This window comes from Hemiscyllium ocellatum, chromosome 11, assembly GCF_020745735.1.
Source record: "Hemiscyllium ocellatum isolate sHemOce1 chromosome 11, sHemOce1.pat.X.cur, whole genome shotgun sequence".
Lineage (NCBI taxonomy): Eukaryota > Metazoa > Chordata > Chondrichthyes > Orectolobiformes > Hemiscylliidae > Hemiscyllium > Hemiscyllium ocellatum.
In genome coordinates, this window is record NC_083411.1 from 36511394 (window position 1) to 36530344 (window position 18951).

The following is an 18951-nucleotide window of genomic DNA, read 5'->3' on the forward strand; positions in this document are numbered from 1 at the left end:
GTGTTGCTGATTTTAAATTAAGCAGGAGGGTTTACCCCATGTCATAACACTATGTACAATTTAAACAATGCCCTGCAGATGTATCAAGCAGGCTGCATACAAGCAACATTCTCTTTGGGATACCATGCAAGATCTTAAGGGGACAATGTATAGAATTGTAGAATCATAGAATCGCTACAGTGCCGAAAGAGGCCATTTGGCTTAACAATTCTGCACCAACCGTTCAAAGAGTGTCCCAAGCAGACTCAGACTCCCACCCTATCCCCATAATCCTGTATCATGGCTAATCCACCTAGCCTGCTCATCCCTGAACACGACAGTGCAAACAAGCAAGGCCAATCCATCTAACCTTCACATCTTTGGGAAACTGGAGCCCTTGGTGGAAATTCACACAGATATGGGGAGATCAAACCAGCCAAGCAGAAAAAAAGTGAAATTAGAAGAAATATGAGTGGCAAGCCATCTTGTTGAATGTAATTGTGTGGTTAGTAAGGCTAATCAGCTGACACTTAGAAATCAACCACAAGGCAGTGAGTCTTAAAGTTGGACTCCTGAGGTTAATGGGCCGATCAGACGGCTTAGAACTCTGGGCCACTGTCAGCCCCACAGGTCATTGCTGGTATTAGTCATTGCTGGGACCTCTTATTCTCGGAATTTCAGGTACTGACACCATTTTTAAAGCCCAACATGCACCAGTCAAATGTTGGCAGTCCACAACTGCCTTGCGCTGTCCTTGTCAATTGCCCCAAACATGTTGGACAGGGAAAATTGGCATCCTACTTTGGCAACAGGAACCATGGAGTTTCTATCCAGGGTGGGGGATGGAAAACGACAAATCAAAGGGATGTCACAATGAAGATGTTAATACATGCTAATATATGCTAATATATGCAAGTTGGCCTCTGTCCCTTCACTTCCAGCTCAACACCGTTGGGAAATGGGATTTTTTGTTCTCCATGTGGGAACTCCTCGCTGAACTTCTCCGGCGTTCTGCCAACTTTATTGCCATTGCCTACATAGTGCAAGGGTTACAAAAATCTTTCTTCCTTCACGGATGCTGGAAGGCCAGCTGAGTTCCTCCAGTACTTTTATTTTATTCAACTAGTTCATTTTGAATAGGTTAATCTTTCAGTTTAAAGTCAAGAAGCTCAGGAACTCAATTCACGTTCGGAAACAGTTAATTTTTACACGGCCGGATTTCAATGTTCCTTACATGATGAACAACATATCCCAAAGATTTTACTTCCAACATTTCTCAGCTCTGCTCTTTAAAACTTCATTTTCACCCCTTCATCTTTACTTCAAATACCCGACGGACTTTAAACTTAACCACATCGTCTTAATAATTTTTTGAAAAATAGCCTTTCGCATCTTCTGGGAATAATCTCGTATCATGTTTTGGATTGAACGCCTCTACATTGTTACAGTTTTATCAAGATTATTTTGAGAGGGTACATCAAACTTTACATTTGACAAATTAAAATAAATCATTATATTAAATGAGTTCTCTCTGTCTCTCTAACCCGAATCTCACCGAAGAGCCGGGATACATATCCCTAAAGGCGTGACTTTGTAGTTGTTTGCAACCAGGATTGGTGGAGAAAGCTCAGCCTATAGGGATGCACTTGCCAGAATTTAAGTGAAAAGAAGATTTTTTTTAACAGCAGACTGAGTCAAAACGGAATGAAAAGTCGATAGTATTATACTTGTGTCTGAAAGTTGCACGTTACCGACTTTAATTTGTGTCTTATGAGATTTTAAGAAAAAGGATCATCGCTATTGTTTCTAATGAAGAGACTTGCTAACTGATGGAAAATTCCCTGAATGTTCTCCCGGTTAGAAGTTGAGAAGGCGATCGCCATGAATAGAGCTATTTAACACTGAGAAGTTAACACTCCTGCAGAACGCCTCGCATTGTCCAATATTTGGAGGTTCAGCCCTATGTGAGGAGGGAGAGGATAGAAACCGATTGTGAAAGCTTGAGTATTAACAGCGCGCTTTTTTTTGTTCAATCTCCTTTAAAATCGATCTGCTTTTATAAACTAATTGTTGAAGCCCGCAGTCCTCCTTGTGGCTATGGGGGCTACTCAGTTTGGTACACTGCTACTTTTCTTCACCAACTGGCTTCTCAGTGTTCACGCCGCATCGGGAGAGTACTGCCACGGCTGGTCTGACAGTAACGGGAGCTGGCACTCGGGATTCCAATGTCCCGAGAGATATGATGGGCAAGAAGCCACTTTCTGTTGCGGATCGTGTGGCCTCAGGTATTGTTGCTCCCTGCGAGATAATCGGCTGAACCAGGGCGTCTGCAGCAACGATAACAATGTCCATCAGGAAGCAAACTCTTATAGCAGGTCAACATCAGGTAGGGGGACACATTGATCCTATCTTAATCACCACAGGTGGTTTACCGCATCCCATCTAGTCTTAAAATACACTGTAATTATTGATATTCTGTATGAGTTATTTTCTCGTTATCGGATCGGAGCTAGGGAAGTTACAGTAAAAGATTGAGAATGTGTATGCTGACTTATATTTATGTACATCAGAAGGTTATGCAAACAAAACGGATTTGATCCCTCGTCTGTGCTCAGTTAACTAATTTTTGGCTGTTCATTGAAATTGGTTTTAGTTCCTTTGGCTGGATAGGGGATGGGAGTGGGGGAAATGATACATGTTTCACAGTTCTGAGGAAAACCACACACTGCTCGACCCATTATACCAGTCTTAACTCTCAATATTTAGTTCCTATCCCTTGCTTTTTCCTTGCATTATTTCAGAAAGTGCTTGGACCACTACATCTTAGAGATGATTCCAAGTCTAAACAGCTGCCTATTTGCAAAAAAAATTTCTAAACTTTAGCATTGGAGGCCCATGTGAAACTACTCCATCAAGACAAAACACTATCAGCATATTTGCATTTGCTAAAGATCTGTACATGGTTTATATTGTAATTCTCTTGCTTCGTGGCAATCGACATCTGGTGCTCTTCAATTAGCCTTTTTTCATGTGTGGAATTTGGCATAAGTGTTGGAAGACTCATTAACTTGAGAATATTACAGAATATAATATCATCTTCTCACTGACAGGCACATGCAGATAATGGTCAGGATTGGGAATATTGGCTGATTTTCCATTGCCTAATAGAAGGACTACTGCAGCCAAGTCTATCTTAACTATTGCCCTGGGAAATATCTAATTCAGGGCAACACAGGGATTGAACGTTAGGCCATCTGGTCTGCATGCCTCAGAAATTATACCTTTAGTAATGATCTATAAAGAAAGTGGAATTGAAATAAAATGAAACTTTAAGAGCACTTTTTTTTCAAAAGAAATTGCAAGTGGGTTTAATAACCTTACCAAATATGGTAAAAGGATTGAAGGCCAATGGTTAATCATATTGATCCCTGATGCTAGCTTTTCAACTGTGATATCTTTTGCAATCACATTCCCTGTGTTTTCTAAGTGGGTTAGTTAGTTCAGTTGACTGGATGGCTGGTTTGCAATGCAACTGTTGCTAATAGCGAGGGTTTGATACCTACCTTGGTTGAGGTTACCAAGGACTTTCTACACTCACCTGAGGCCCCCAGGTTAAACTACCACCAGTTGTCTCTCTCTCTCTCTCTCTCTCTCTCCCTGTCATGAAAGAGCATGTCTCTTTCCCTGTCATGAAAGAGCAGCTCAACAGTCTGGTAATACTGTGGTGACTTTTATTGTTTCGTAGCATTCCATTCCAACTAAATACACAACCTATATCATATAGACTGTACCTTTTTCAGCCATTTGCAAGAAAGTATTTGATGTTGTAATGAACAGTTACGTAAACAACCCATTCTGTAAAATATTTTTTCAATTTTCCATCCATATTAAAAATCTCTAATATATTCCACTTTGCTACCAATACAACAACTGATGGAAACTGTGTTTTACTGCTTATCTTCTCCAAGCCGTTCAGAATTTTGAAAACTTATTTGATTTTCCTATTGACCTTCTCTGCTCTAATAAAAATTCTCAAAGTATTCTATGATTTTGCATTCAAAAGGTATAATGCTAATGAATTATAACAACTTTTCCATACCTCCAACATAGTCGTTCCATCATGTTTTTCTGTGGAAACTGAGATTAAAATAATACATGTTTAATACATACCTTGAATGACAAAAAGTATTAAGCAGCCTGATACCCATGATGCCAAAGTATTCAACATGTGCTGGAGTATGTACACAGAGGATGTTTGTGCATCTATAAGTATATCACTAAATGAATAACTTCCATTGACCAAAGTGCTGACCAGGACACTCCCCTAATCCCAAAACAAACTCTCCTTCTGCCAAGTGGAGACTATGTCAGGAGAAAAAAAACTAGGCTATAAGAAGTCCTAAAAGTATGTTTATAATTGCTCATAGAGGCTAGTTATAGAGACCTTTATTAATGGGCCTTGGGGGGTAATTTTAAGCAAACCTACCAAATGAGAAATTGGATTAGGCTCACTGTTCCTTTTGTAGCCCAATCTGATTTTACTCTGGATAAACAGTAAAATTACTGTCCATATGAAAGGAAGAGTCAACATAGTCTCCTCCACTTCCTTCCAGCCAGGTAAGTTTAAAAATGTCTGATATGTTAGTAAAATATTGCTTTAAGAAACACTCCATTATAGACTCCTGCAGAGTCTATAAATTCCATTATTAAAATTGTTTATCAGAGTAGTTGTGGAAATATCAGAGAATGTGACAAGCAGATTTCTTCTCTCCACTTCTGAACTGTTTGCTGGATTCAGTCTATAAATTCTGACTGTCCTTCACTGCTTCTCTCACTTGCAAGTTTTTATGTGATCCCAGATTGTGAGTATAGGTAGGTTTTGATATTTGAGTGTAAAAAAATCAGTTGGTGGAGTTCATTTAATGCTGAATTCTGGTCCTGTTGTCACTTGATATCCACAACTATATATCTACCATTAGAATTTGCTGATTACAGTGGATATCTTGTGCTGCAATTGAATGGGCTTTTGAGTGAGACTTGTAGATTTCAAACCTGAAATATTCTTGACAGTCAGTGCATCCCTACTGAAAGGTCTTGTTTTTGAGTTAAAGGAAGTATCGCTAATAATAACACCTCAATCACAGCCCTGATTAAGATTAACACACAAAGGTAATTAGATCCAATCTGGAATTTTCCTAGTCTGTAAATTTCATATAATTTCGGTGGTGTTCTTACCAATTGAAATTTCAGTAGGAGCTGTTTATATCTAATTACATTTTATGCATTGAACACTCAGCAGTTTTCATCCCTCTAATGTGGATAGAGATCATTCGGCCCATCATTGTGCACTGACTCTCCAAAGAGCATCATACCCAGGCCCCACCACAACCACCTTTTCCGCCCCCGTCACCAACCCCTGAGCCACTCCCCATAACCTTTCATTTATGATGGCTAATACACCTAGCCTGCACATCCCTAGACACTAACATACAATTTAACATGGCCATTCCACCTAATCTATGCATCTTTGGACTGTTGGAGGAAACTGGAGTGCCCAATAGAAAGCCAGACTTAGGGAGAATGTGCAAACTCCACGCAGTCACCCAAGACTGAATCAAACCTAGGTCCCTGCCACTGAGACAGCAGTAATGTTTGCAAGCAACTACAAAAACGTACTTACCAATAATCTGCACATAGGCAGGAAACTAAGCAATGATTAATGAACATTTTATGGGCTGGAGGAAGGTTTGTGCTAGATTTTTCCAGTTGTTGATAATGCTTGATTTTCTTGATATTTATCTAGTCCTTAGTGTACAGGAAAAAAATTCAAAGTTTGAAGACAAAACAGACTTTGGAAGCATTGTAAATTGTTGAAGTGAGTGGATAGATGGCAGATCAAACTGAATGCAAAGATGAGTGAGGAACGTGGAAAAACAAGATTAAAGAAAGGATGCACAGGAGCAGGGAGACTTGGGTGTATATGTGCATAAGTCATTAAAGGTGACAGGAGATGTGCCGACAGCAGTTAATAAAGCATTCTGTATCCTGAGATTTATTAAGAGGGGCATAGAGTATAGGGGGAAGGAGTTTATGTGAACTTATGTGAGAATCACAGACTTGTTAGAGTGCAGAAGAAGGCTATTCAGCCCATTTTGTCTGCACTGGGACTCTGAAGGGGCATTCTTGTGCCCTTTTTTTTCTGTAACTTCACACATTACATCTATTTAAACAATTATCTAATGCCCTCTTGTCTACCTTGTTGAATCTGTCTTCATTACACTTTGAGGCAGGGCATTCCAGATTCTAAGAGACTAATTAGACTGTTGCTAGAGTATTTGTACAGTCTAGGTGCCACACTTCAGGAAGAATGTGATCACTTTGTAGACAGTGCAAAGAGGTTTTACAAGAATGGCTCCAGGGATGAGAAACTTCAGTTGTAAAGACAAATTTGAGAATTTGGGACTGTTTTCTTTGGAGAGGCGAGGGCTAACATTAGATTTGATTGAAATTTTCAGTCAAGTCTGAATAAAGTAATTAGGATAAAATTGTTTCCTCTTAAAAAGGATTGTGAATGAGGAGGCGATTTAAGTAATTTGCGAAACGAACAAGTGCAATGTGTGGAAGTAAAAACTTTTCCACACAGCATATAATAAAATCCAGATCTCTTTGCCAAGTTGTCAGGGACACCACGTTGTCAGAGTGACTGAGGATGTACATTAAATGCTGACCTTATAAATGATGCCAATTTCCCAAATGAATAAAAGCATATTCAGCTAATGAAAACAATTTAAATCCTTTCTGTAATGAAATGGAATGTAACAAGAAATATTACTTCCCGTTATTTATCCAGTTGAAGTTTACAGATATCATTTGAGTTGGTTTTGAAAGTTGTTATTCAAAATGGTCAACAGCTATATTAAACTGTATTGGCCCATGATCTGCTGTCAAATATATATAAGCTCAATAGGGCTTATGGCTATTTTTGTGCAAGTGCAATAGCAACTTCAGATGATTTGATATATAGTGAAGGATGGAAGTCCTGAAATTGCTCTCATCTTGCAAACACATCTTGATGCTGGTTCCAGTCAATGAATGGCGGAAAGTTATTGTATTTGTTTACCACATAAGAACTATACGGAGTTGCATTTTGTCATGCGAGTCTCTGTATCCACCACTAGCGTAACAGGCATCCAATCCTTTGCACACTCTTCTACATGCTCCAACTCCACACTTCTCCTCCCCTTCAGCAGATTCACTTTCACCATTCTGGCTTTCAGGCTTTGGGCTAAATGAAGCCACTGCCAGCAGACTCATTCACCAGTCAATTTACCAGCAGCAAATAACAGAAGAAAATGGCCAGTGGTTGGAGGAACATCTTGCAGAATCTTCCAGCTTCATTTTGTGTTTTGGAAAACCAGTGGCAGGCTGGAATGGATTGGTGTGCTCTCATGGGCCAGGTATTGGACCAGTCTGAACTAAAAGTACAAGGGAATGTGTAACTAAAGTTGATGGTGCACGCATTCAGCCACTGTAAAGTATGGTCTAGAAATGACAGGAGAAAATGGATGCAGTTTGTAGAAATGAGAATATTCATAACTTTAAAATTTAGTAGAAAGGAGCTTAATTACATCACATGACTATGCAATGATCGTCATTGTAGGGAAATAATACAATGTAGGTAAATGTATCTTGCATCTTTTCAGAACATGTTTTTTTGTAACCTGTAGATAAAACCAGGGGATGGTTTAATATTGCTTAAACATAAAATGTTTGACATGATTTTGTTACTTCATGTGCTTAAGAACAAATTCGCAAGAAAAATCTGACTCCGTTTTCAGAACCTTTCTTTTTACTTAGAACGCAGTACAATTTCTCTATACCACTGAACTCCACCAAATGGTAACGTAAATAGTCTTTAAATGTTTATATTGTTGCTTTATACAATTCTTTAATAAGTAGAGTGTCAACTATTGTGCCCAATAATAACACTGTTTTTCACATTTTCTTTGCAGTTCCTATGTATTTGCCATTCCTCATCGTTGGTTCCATATTTGTAGCTTTCATCATAGTTGGTTCATTCATTGCAGTTTGCTGCTGCAGATGCTTGAAACCCAAGCCAAGGGAGAACCAGCAGGATGCCCCCACTCAAAGCCGTTTGCTGGAGTCTATTCCTTCAACTGGTATCAGAACCCCTTCCCGCCATTCTACTTCCAGCTCCACGACTACTTCCACAAGGAGTTCCATGGGACGGCAGAACAACATCTGTTCCATGGGAACAGATGGTATAAACCTCTACATGAACATGCCTACAAATTTCCCTGTCATGGGCTGCCACCAAACTCAGCAATTCCTACCTTCACAATCCACAGGAAATCCTTTCCTACCAGCACAATATATTAGCTATGGGCTTCCACCAGATCACACACTCGTAATGGCTTCTGCATATGTGGACAGACAAGGTTACGGACAACAATCTCATAATCCTTATTCACATGGATCATTAAGTGGTGACCAGCTGATGTACCCTGCAGTCACTCTGTAAGATTTATTCATATGTAAAAATAAAAGCAGACAGTCTTTATGGAGTCCCTGACAGTAATGCAAGAGAAATTGCAATATTTAGTCAAATTGTAATAATTTAAAAATGGCTATGTAACATTGCTTCTTTTGACTCACAGTGCTGCATTACTTTTAGAATTAAGAATGTAAGAGATAGAAGTAGTAGCCATTTGGTCCTGGAGTCTTTTCTGCCATTAATAACATCAAGGTTAACCTACTACCTCAACTTAACTTGCCCTTAATTCCATTAATGTGTTCTATTAACCTCTGTGTTGAATATACTCAACAGTTGAGGCATCCAAAGTTCTCAGACAGAGAATTCCAATGATTCACAACCATTTGAGTGAAGAAATCTCTTTATCTCATTTGTAAATATCTGATTCTTTCATCTGAAACCGTGGTCCTGTGTATAATTCCGTTTTGTCTCACATTTTCCTAGAATCCAGAGAATATAGCCTTTGCCTGTTAAATATCTCCTTTATAGGACAATCACTTATTAAGGAAGATGTCAAGTGAATGTTTCCTTGCATACACTCTAGGATGAATGCTTTCTTTACTTAAGGAGACTAAAATCATACTTAGTGAGTGCTCCAAGTGTGGCTTCACCCGTGCCTTATGTAATTCTAGTTAGTCTTCTTTATTCTTATGATGTAACCCTTTCATAGCAAACGCTCACATAACATTTGCTTTTCCAATTCTATGATTTTAATTCTTTTTATCTGGATGTTAACTTTCTGCAAATCATAAATATAAATACATGTCCCCCTGTACACATTTCTTCGTCTGTTGCCCATTGAAAAAATATTCTGCTTTGTTTAAAAATTAACCAGTTACTTAGTAGTGCAGATATTGAATATTGCTGAAAAGAAAGACCTGTTCCTGAAGCTGTTTGTTATGCACTTTTCAGAACAAATGCAAGAATGCCAAATTTTAAACTATCACAACAATTTATATTACAGAAAAAGGGAAACTTATAGACTGACAAGTCAACTTTGATTGGTGGAAGTGTTGCAAAGGGAGACTGTAGGTTTGCCGTGCTTCTGTGTAATTCCAATAAGTAATGTTTGATCTTATTTCATTCTACAGAGAACTGACCTCTGCATATGAATGTATGTAACTTCCATGATGCATATATGAGCCATGTTCTGAGTTTTACTGATCATCTTATATTGGTTCTTAGAGTAGCTATTAATGCACTCAGTATTATTCAGCAAGGATTGCTGAATTAAGGAATCACATTTAACATTAAATGCTTTGTCTTAGATTTGCAAGCATGATATGGTTGAGTGTGAACTGCACTCTGCCTACTATAAACAGTCAGAGATGAGATGTCTGACTTAGTTCTTAGTATTAGAACGTATTACATCCATACTTGTCATCAACCTGCCACTGAAATTTATTCAGTAATATAAATTTAGAATCTCTTTTAGGATTGAAAACAGAATCCTAATGTATTTCCTACCAAAATGGGTAACTTCATGGTTCTTCACATTTTATTTAATCTGCCACGTGCTCACCTTGTTCATTTCTTTCTGCAGTCTTTTTATGTCCTCCTTACTATTTATTCGCCCCACACTTTGAGTTGTCAGCAAACTTGGAAACATTCATTGTATGCTATCTCCTCATCAGGGATTGTAAATAGTGGAGGCCAAACAGTTGTGCTGTATTGCTAGATAATGCTATGGACTCAGTCCACTACGCTTTTCTCATTGATATAACTTGATCACCACATTTTTAATCTCCTCCATGCTCTTCAGTTGAAATTTATCAGGTGGGGGAGGTCCTATTTTATGCTTATACTGCATTTTAATAAAATTAACAAATAGAGAAATTTCATCCTTTTCAACGACCCAGTTAGAAATTCATCTTGGGGAGCTGTGACACATGCCATTTGTGCCAAATAGACAACCATTATTCATTGTCCTTTAACATTTAATTGCTATAGAACTGAATATCAAACACTAAAAAATGTGTAGTTAGTATGATACCAACCAAGACAAATTCATATCCCATGGCTTACTTTAATCTTGGCTCTTCTTCATTAATCAACATTTTTATTCAAATTTTGTGAAAGTAATTGTTCCTGTATTATACGTTATGGAACTGTGTAAATAGGTTCCTCTCACTGATTAATGCTCTGACTGATTAGCAGTACTAAACTTGCAGTCAAGTTCCAGGTTCAGTTCAGTCTGCTAAGTTGGGTTTCTACAGTTGGTGTTGATCAAACTCTGACTGTAGGTTTGCAGAAGGATTTGTAAATATGTTTGTGTATATTTATATAAAATGTATTTTCTGAGAAAAGTTTGCTATTTTTGCTTATAGTTAGGAATGCTTTTTAACAGTTCATTAGGTCGTCTTGCTCCAAATGTATGATTTTTATGATGACAATTATGTTTTGTACATTTGTTCAGGATGTGAATAAAATGTGAAGAAGTTGCATTGTTATGGACTTATTTGCTTCTTGTAAAGTTATTAAGTATGAGGAATAAGCAAATGTGGGAAGAGCAGTTGGGGAATGGACTGGGAACATTGTGAAAGGTCAGGTTTCAAGGTACTCTTGAAGAAGGAAACAAAAGTGACAAGGTAAAGAGAATTGGAAGTAAAACTACATAGTTCAGTGGCTTGTAGCTAAAAGCAGTACTGTTAATGGTGGTGCATGAAGCAGTGGGGTGGAACAGGATGGGGGAGGTCGGTAAGCATGTTAGAGTGGTGGCTGCAAATATATGGCTGGAAGTAGAAACAAATCAAGCACTTAGTTATTTAGGTTGAACATGTCTTCTGGACCTTTGAAAAATTGTCTAGTGTCTAATTCTAGAAATGTGTGTTACAAATGTTCTATTTCAAGTACTCAGTGTGCCCTGAGTTATGATTGTATGAATTAATTGGTTAATCAAGACTTCCTAAAGTTTTCAAAAATTAACAACATCTGTTCAAATTATAGTCTTGTATAAAAAAAAAAGTTGAGGTCACTTATTTTCTGTGTTACTTTCTTGAAAACGATAGAGAGCTTTAAGATTCTTGTAACACTGTAGCCTGTCTACCTAACTAACTAAGCTCTAGAAGTCAGCAACTGCAGTAAGATTATTGTTAGCTCTGGTTCCTTTTTGAGGAAGAAAGAACTTTGTTTTGAATTCTGCACTTTCAAGCATATTTTTCTCCCCATTGCCTGATGAAAGTATAGACTTTTGTTTTAATTTGATTCCTCAGGTGATCAGTACTCTCCTGTATCTTGGGACAGAGCTGAAAATGTGTTGCTGGAAAAGCGCAGCAGGTTAGGCAGCATCCAAGGAACAGGAAATTCGACGTTTCGGGCATAAGCCCTTCATCAGGAAGTTTTACTGTAGTTTTACTTCCAATTCTCTTTACCTTGTCATTTTTGTTTCCTTCTTCAAGAGTACCTTGAAACCTGACCTTTCACAATGTTCCCAGTCCATTCCCTAACTACTCTTCCCACATTTGCTTATTCCTCATACTTAATAACTTTACAAGAAGCAAATAAGTCCATAACAATGCAACTTCTTCACATAAGCCCTTTCCTGATGAAGAGCTTATGCCCGAAACGTCGAATTTCCTGTTCCTTGGATGCTGCCTGACCTGCTGCACTTTTCCAGCAACACACTTTCAGCTCTGATCTCCAGCATCTGCAGACCTCACTTTCTCCTCGTATATCTTGGGACAATAGTTCACTTAGTGTGTGCTGATACAGTGAATGTCAGAGGGCTACCTCACCATGATTGACACTGGCATAATTCAAGGTGAAGATGGCTTTTGGTTTATAGGAAGATAGGACCATCCAAATAGCCTCTTCCGGTACTAAAATTTTAAACTGCATTATATTAATTGCATTCTCATATTCATCAGTGTTCATTTCTGTCAAATAACTGTTCAGTATGCTGTAGGATTTTCTAGTGTAGCTCATCTCTATGCACTTCCCAGACACACTTGCAATTCATCAAAACTGAACCAGACTCTAATTCCATCCAACGGTTGGGACAGAAGGTGAAAAGTCAGGAGAATAACATTCGTGGAAACCTTGAGGATAGGTTTCCACTCTAGAGAGTTGTCTCCGGTTGTAACCGGGTAAAGAAGCAGAAGCACCATGTTAACTTTCAGTGACTTGAAGGAAGTTTACTGGGGATGGACTAGAGGAGGGGAGGTGAGTTGCTATTTGTACACAGCGCAAAATTAAGCTGAGTTTGTTCTAAATAGGAGTGAGAGAGATGGACGGTAACTCAGTCAAAGGAAATTGTTTAAGTTATGAGTAAGCCTGTTGTAATGCTAACATTTTGTCTGAGACATGAAGCCCAAATGCAGATTGGCTCTGACCTGGAGTTCCCAGTTGCAATTTGTCCCCTTTATTCAGAATCCAAGTCCAAACCGGACTCCAAAGAGAGAGAGAAATTACTTTCCATTGACAGTATGACTGCACCGTGTGTGGTGCAGTGGGACTGTAACTCTATTTTCAGGGTCTCCATAGAGACAAGTCAATGATGCCTAATTCTAACAACCCTGGTCAAAACTTAACTATGATCCTTTATTTTCATTCTGGACAAAAAGCAGTTGATATTAGAAGACCTGGTCATTCTTCAGCCTAACTGTGGCAACTGGGGGTTTTGGTGGAAATGAAAGAGATTGATAGCATATGTGGTATGAGCCACAATGCTCCTCACAGTAGTGGCCTACCTGCCTGGCTAATATCCAAGCTGAACCATAAGCAATGGCAGCAAATACTACAGAGAGCTGGTTGGTGTAAGAATGCAGCTTAGAAGGACATTGAGTAACAGATCAATTTATGGGCAGTAATAGGAATCACCCAAAAGGTGGAGAAACCCCTAATGAATATGTTGATAAAACATACTCAGAATATGAGGAATATTCTGGGATAGAGAAGCCCACTCAGAATGATCCAGTCTCTCTTAAAATGTTACAAAAGGGCTGTGTCTGAACCACCAAATAATCCTAAATCTAGAAATCTTAGTGGGTAATGATTTCAGAAACATCCTACAAGTAAGTGAAATAGATGTTAAACTAGTGAAATGTGCCTCAAAGATTAGAGCAGAATTGATGGAAATTGTGGTAATATCAGATCCAGTCAGTGTTGAAAATATGGGCATCCTATGCAGACAGAATGATCAAGGAGGGACCAATTATGGAAAGCAGGGCCTTCAGCAGAAGAATTGTTGGATTAAGAGGGGTGCAAAAGCAGAGTGTGTCTTCCATCAGATACCAGACCAGTGTTTAATCAGTGAGCAGGGGATCAAGATGGTCACGAGGAAAGAGAAATCAGTCACTTTGGCCCTGGAAGGTTGTAAAGGACAAGTCTGTCACTACAAAATATTCATTGAAGATGAGAATGCTGTGGAGTTAAGTACATTCCCTTGAAATAGAACTGGAAGAATTGTTTGTAAACAGGTCTAGAAGATACATAGATGGTTCTTAGAATGGCATGTTTGTCAATTGGGTGAAGCAGAAGTTATGTTTTGTGGTCCTCGACTATCAGACTCACATCAGTGTTTCAGGCTACCCAGACAGGATGGAGAAGTGAAGCTTTTTAGGAGATGTTGGGGGATAGGGTGTTTGGAAGTTCTAAATTAGTCCTGAATTTACTACGCTTGCGTAGTCAAAGAGTGCACAGGATTCACAACCAAGAGAACTGACTATGTGCTTATGGTCATACAGATCCGGGGAAAAGGTGTATTAGAAGAATTACAACCACTATCCCCAAGTAGCATTAATACAACTGACCCAAAATTAAAGGGAAGGATTAGTAGCATGTTGACGACCTTGTAGATAACATTAGGATGGTTATTAAGGGCGTATATATCAAGTTGTGAAAAATGCATGTCTTATTAACTTACAGGGGGAAGAAAAGGAACTGACAATTATACAGTGTAAAATGGAAAAATGGAGAACAATGATACTTTTGCTATAAGGACCTGCCAATGGAACATATTCAAGGAGTGATAAATTGGAAATGTGTGAAGTAGAGAATAGTTGTTGTCATTGGTCAATCAAATAAGATACCATGGATATAAAGCTCCAGTTTGAGTGGCACCCTGTTGATAACAACACAAGAATGTTGTGCTGTTTGCAGTGTAACATCATCCATTGCTATAATATCCTGAAACCCATCAGTAATGATTCTGCCACAATAGCATTGACCAGTCCTCCACAAAAGGCCTTTAAGGGAATCCAACTTTCCACTATATAGTCGTGCTTTTCTATAGCGAGGACAAATTGGAGTAAGACAGCAGTCTCACATTCTGCTTAATAGATCATAGAGCCTTTCACAGTGGGCACTTTCACCTAGCTGACAGGGTCCTCACTTATTACATATTCAGTTCATGTTAGAATTCTGGTCTCCTTCCTATCGGAAAGATGTTGTGAAACTTGAAAGGGTTCAGAAAAGGTTTACAAGGATGTTGCCAGGGTTGGAGGATTTGAGCTATAGGGAGAGGCTGAACAGGCTGGGGCTGTTTTCCCTGGAGCGTCAGAGGCTGAGGGGTGACCTTATAAAGGTTTACAAAATTATGAGGGACATGGATTGGATAATTAGACAAAGTCTTTTCCCTGGCGTGGGCGAGTCCAGAACTAGAGGGCGTAGGTTTAAGGTGAGAGGGTAGAGATATAAAAGAGACTTAAGGGGCAACGTTTTCACACAGAGGGTGGTACGTGTATGGAATGAGCTGCCAGAGAAAGTGGTGGAGGCTGATACAATTGCAACATTTAAAAGGCATTTGGATGGGTATTTGAATAGGAAGGGTTTTGAGGGATATGGGCCGGGTGCTGGCAGGTGGGACTAGTTGGGTTAGGATATCTGGTTGGCATGGACTGGTTGTACCGTGCTGTACATCTCTATGACTCTATGTCTCTATAAATATCAATGATGCTGTGAAAAAATGGCTTGGGTAATAGGAGAAAAGCCCCTAACAACCACCAAGATGTGTGTCAAACAAAAACCATCAAGCATCATAAGGAGGAAGGTGCAGTTAACCCAGCCAAGGATGTAACTAGAATATTGAAGCACTCAGCTTGTAATGAACATCTTCCCTACATATTCTCAAAGAAAATCTTTGCTTATTTGAACCGTGCAGACTGGAAAATTATCATTTTTCACCACAACATCAGCATGGATTAATCTTTTGCTTTTGCCTTTTGTGATGGCTAAACATAATGGGACTTTTCATATATCTGTCTTAATTTTCTCATCCAAGTGTAGCTTGTGAATATATTTAAAACACTTGTTTATTTTTGCTGTTAGATTTTCACCATGTGTAGAATGTTTTTCCTAGTCTTTTTTCACTCTCTATTTTGAGAAAGTATTTAAAAAGTCCCTCATTTTAGAATAAGTTTATTGGTTTTCCAAAATTTGATTTATTCTGAAACCAAGGAAATGGGCAGAGATCCATAATGGAAGAAACTCTTGGAAAGAGTTAGAGGAAATTCAATGAGATTTTGCTCCAAGAGCAGTGGGAACACATTAGTGAGAATAGTGTAACGTTTAAATTCTGTTTCTCCAACCCAATTACCATCCTGGAAGTTTCCACTTTACAATTATAATTTCTACTGAAATTAAACATCATTTAAGAAACACTAAGATCATTTAAGAAACTTAGTGAACAGCTGAACTGTTTAGACTGCATTCCTACTAAATGTGAATGTGCATGTGAGTGCTAGTTGAAGAATATATCACGCACAGCTGTAACAAAATCTATGTTTAAAAGACTGCTGAATTTCCTGTTAAAGCACAGGGGAGTGATTGCCACTTTGGGAAGGCAGTCCACAATCATAGAAGAATACCTTAGCATTTTTTTACAGGAGAATAAGAGGAAATTTGAAGTTGAGATGAGGAGAAATCTTTATACTCAGAGGATTGCTAATCTTTGGAATCTTCAGCCCAGAATACTGTTAATAGAGTCATAGAGATGTACAGCACAAAAACAGACCCTTCGGTCCAACATGTCCATGCCAATCACATATCCTAATCTAATCTAGTCCCATTTACCATTACTTTGCCCATATCCCTTTAAACCTTTCCTATTCATAACCAATCCAGATGCCTTTTAAATGTTGTAACTGTACCAGCCTGCACCACTTCCTCACTCCACACACACACACACCAACCTCTGCATGAAAATGTTGTTCCTAAGGTCCCTTTTAATATTTCCCCTCTCCCCCTAACCTATGCCCTTTCGTTTTGGACGCCCCCACCCCAAGGAAAAGACCTTGTCTATTTATTCTATCCATCCCCCGCATGATTTTATTGACCTCTATTAGGTCATCCCTCAGCGCAGGGAAAACAACCCCAGCCTATTCAGCCTCTCCCTGTCACTCCAACTCTAGCAACATTCTTGTAAATCTTTTCTGATACCTTTCAAGTTTCACAACATCCATTGAGTTTCAAGGCTGGAATTAATAGACTATTGGCATCCAGTGCTCAAATTGGATAGGAATAATGATGGAACAGCAAAAGAAAATGCCATTATTGGCACTGCTGGAAATCTTGCCTCTGTTTCAGCCCTATAGTGGGACCAAATGGTCCTGTTTCCAGGATGTTATTAAGAGCCCTGCTTTAGGATGTTTTAGGATTTTATTTAAGGCTGTCAAAATTCTACTGATGTCAAATTTTCCAACAGTTGAAGTAAGGCTTTAGAGATTTAAAAGATATTTAATTTGAAAACATCTCATAGTTTATTGCATTTTCAGTTTAAAAGTTTGCACTGATGAATGGGTTTGAAATCAAATTGTTCATGTGGGGGATTTTAAGGACTCTTGGAAACTCGCCCTGCCACTTGTCAAAAGCATAAAAGTTAGAGTGAGGTGTTATTGATGTTGAGGTAAGTCTTACTGGATTTCTTGACTACTTCTGGTACAGTCGAGTCTCTCTCTCTCCCTCTGATCTGCTACCTATCTCATTCCCAGCTACCTTTCCACCCAGCCCTTTTCCCTCCCATTTATTTCTCAGTCCCCCTTTGACCACCCTCTCATTCCTGATGAAGAGCTTATGATCGAAATGTTGACTCTTCTGCTCCTCGGATGCTGTGCTTTTCCAGTACCATACTTTTCTGCTCTGATCTCCAGCATCTGCAGCCCTCACCTTCTCCAAGCAACAGGGAGGGTGATAACGGAGTGAGTCAGGAAGATCTACTCAGAAACCTATCAGGTAGCAGTTTTCTGGTACATAGAGAAGTATTTAAAAAGATCACATGCATAAGATATGGTATCAATAGAAGTATTTGTGCTTTGTACCAAAAGCAGGTAACGTGCAAAGATTATTTATCCCTTTCTGCAAGTATTTTTTCCCAAATGCAAAGTATAAGTCACAAATGCAGCAGATAACCATAATACCGCATTGTTCTATTAGCTTGTTTATAATACACCCTAGGTAAAAAGGTAAAAATTAAACCCTACTGTGAATCCTCTTGCAAGGATGCCTGCTTGAAGAAGTTTTCATCCTCTCTCTACAAGAATCTCAGGGGGTCCCTCTCCCATTGCAACTCCCAGATCATTTCCTCTGCCCTGAAGCTCTTCAACCATGTCCTGAAATAGACTCACTACCACAGCCACATTTGCTTCCACAATGCCTGACCTGTATTCCTTATGAAGGGCTTTTGCCCGAAATGTCAATTTTACTGTTCCTCGGATGTTGCCAGAAGTGCTGTGCTTTTCCATCCACTAATCCAGAATATAATACACCCTGCAAAGTACCCACAGTTCAATGGAAGTGCTTCTCCTGGAAGAAGGCAATCTGCATCCAGATGTAATGTTTGCTGTGCTTGCTTGTCGATGTCAGATAAGAATAAGATTACGTATAGCTGTAAATGCTGTTCATTGCTGAATAACCAGCTGAGACACACGCACTGTCATGACTCACTGAGGTAAGATGCTAAAGGCCTGCCAATGCAGGATGAATTATTACTTTCAGAAGAAGGAGTTATTTAGCAGAGTAAAATTACCATCAAAAACAGACTTGTTTGCTGCAGTAAAAACAGGAAATGCCAGAAATGCAGAGCAGGTCAATCAATATACAGCTGAAAGAAAACAGATAAATTAATGTTTCAGTGTTGACCTTTTTCAATTTACCACATTTCCAGTTCTTTTTTAAAAAAATAACATCTGCTGGAGTATTGCCTTATTGGGCTGAATCTTACATTTTTATGGTAAAATGCGAGTTAAATTGGGTTTGGTGGTGTGATTCTCAACATCAGGCCAAATGAGTTTTGTCACCGTGGCTTACCAAACTCATTGCATTAATTGGTGCTAGAGGCCTTGAAGGTCTCTTACCACAAGTCTTTCACAGAGCAACTCACCACTCACCAGAGATCCCAGACTAATCCTACATCCCTGGCACCAATACCTTATTTAAAGGCTGTTGTGCACCTGGTCAAACACTGAGAGTCTAGAGGTATGATT

General features: G+C 38.9%; 1 protein-coding gene across 1 annotated transcript; it reads left to right on the forward strand.

The window, feature by feature from the left end:
• The first annotated feature begins 2076 nt into the window (after positions 1–2076).
• On the forward strand, positions 2077–8575 carry shisa2a (shisa family member 2a). The gene is made up of 2 exons (XM_060832330.1): positions 2077–2365; positions 7992–8575. The coding sequence occupies exons 1-2, from the start codon at positions 2077–2079 to the stop codon at positions 8519–8521; spliced, it is 819 nt and encodes a 272-aa protein (XP_060688313.1). The 3' UTR covers positions 8522–8575.
• The last annotated feature ends 10376 nt before the right edge of the window (positions 8576–18951 follow it).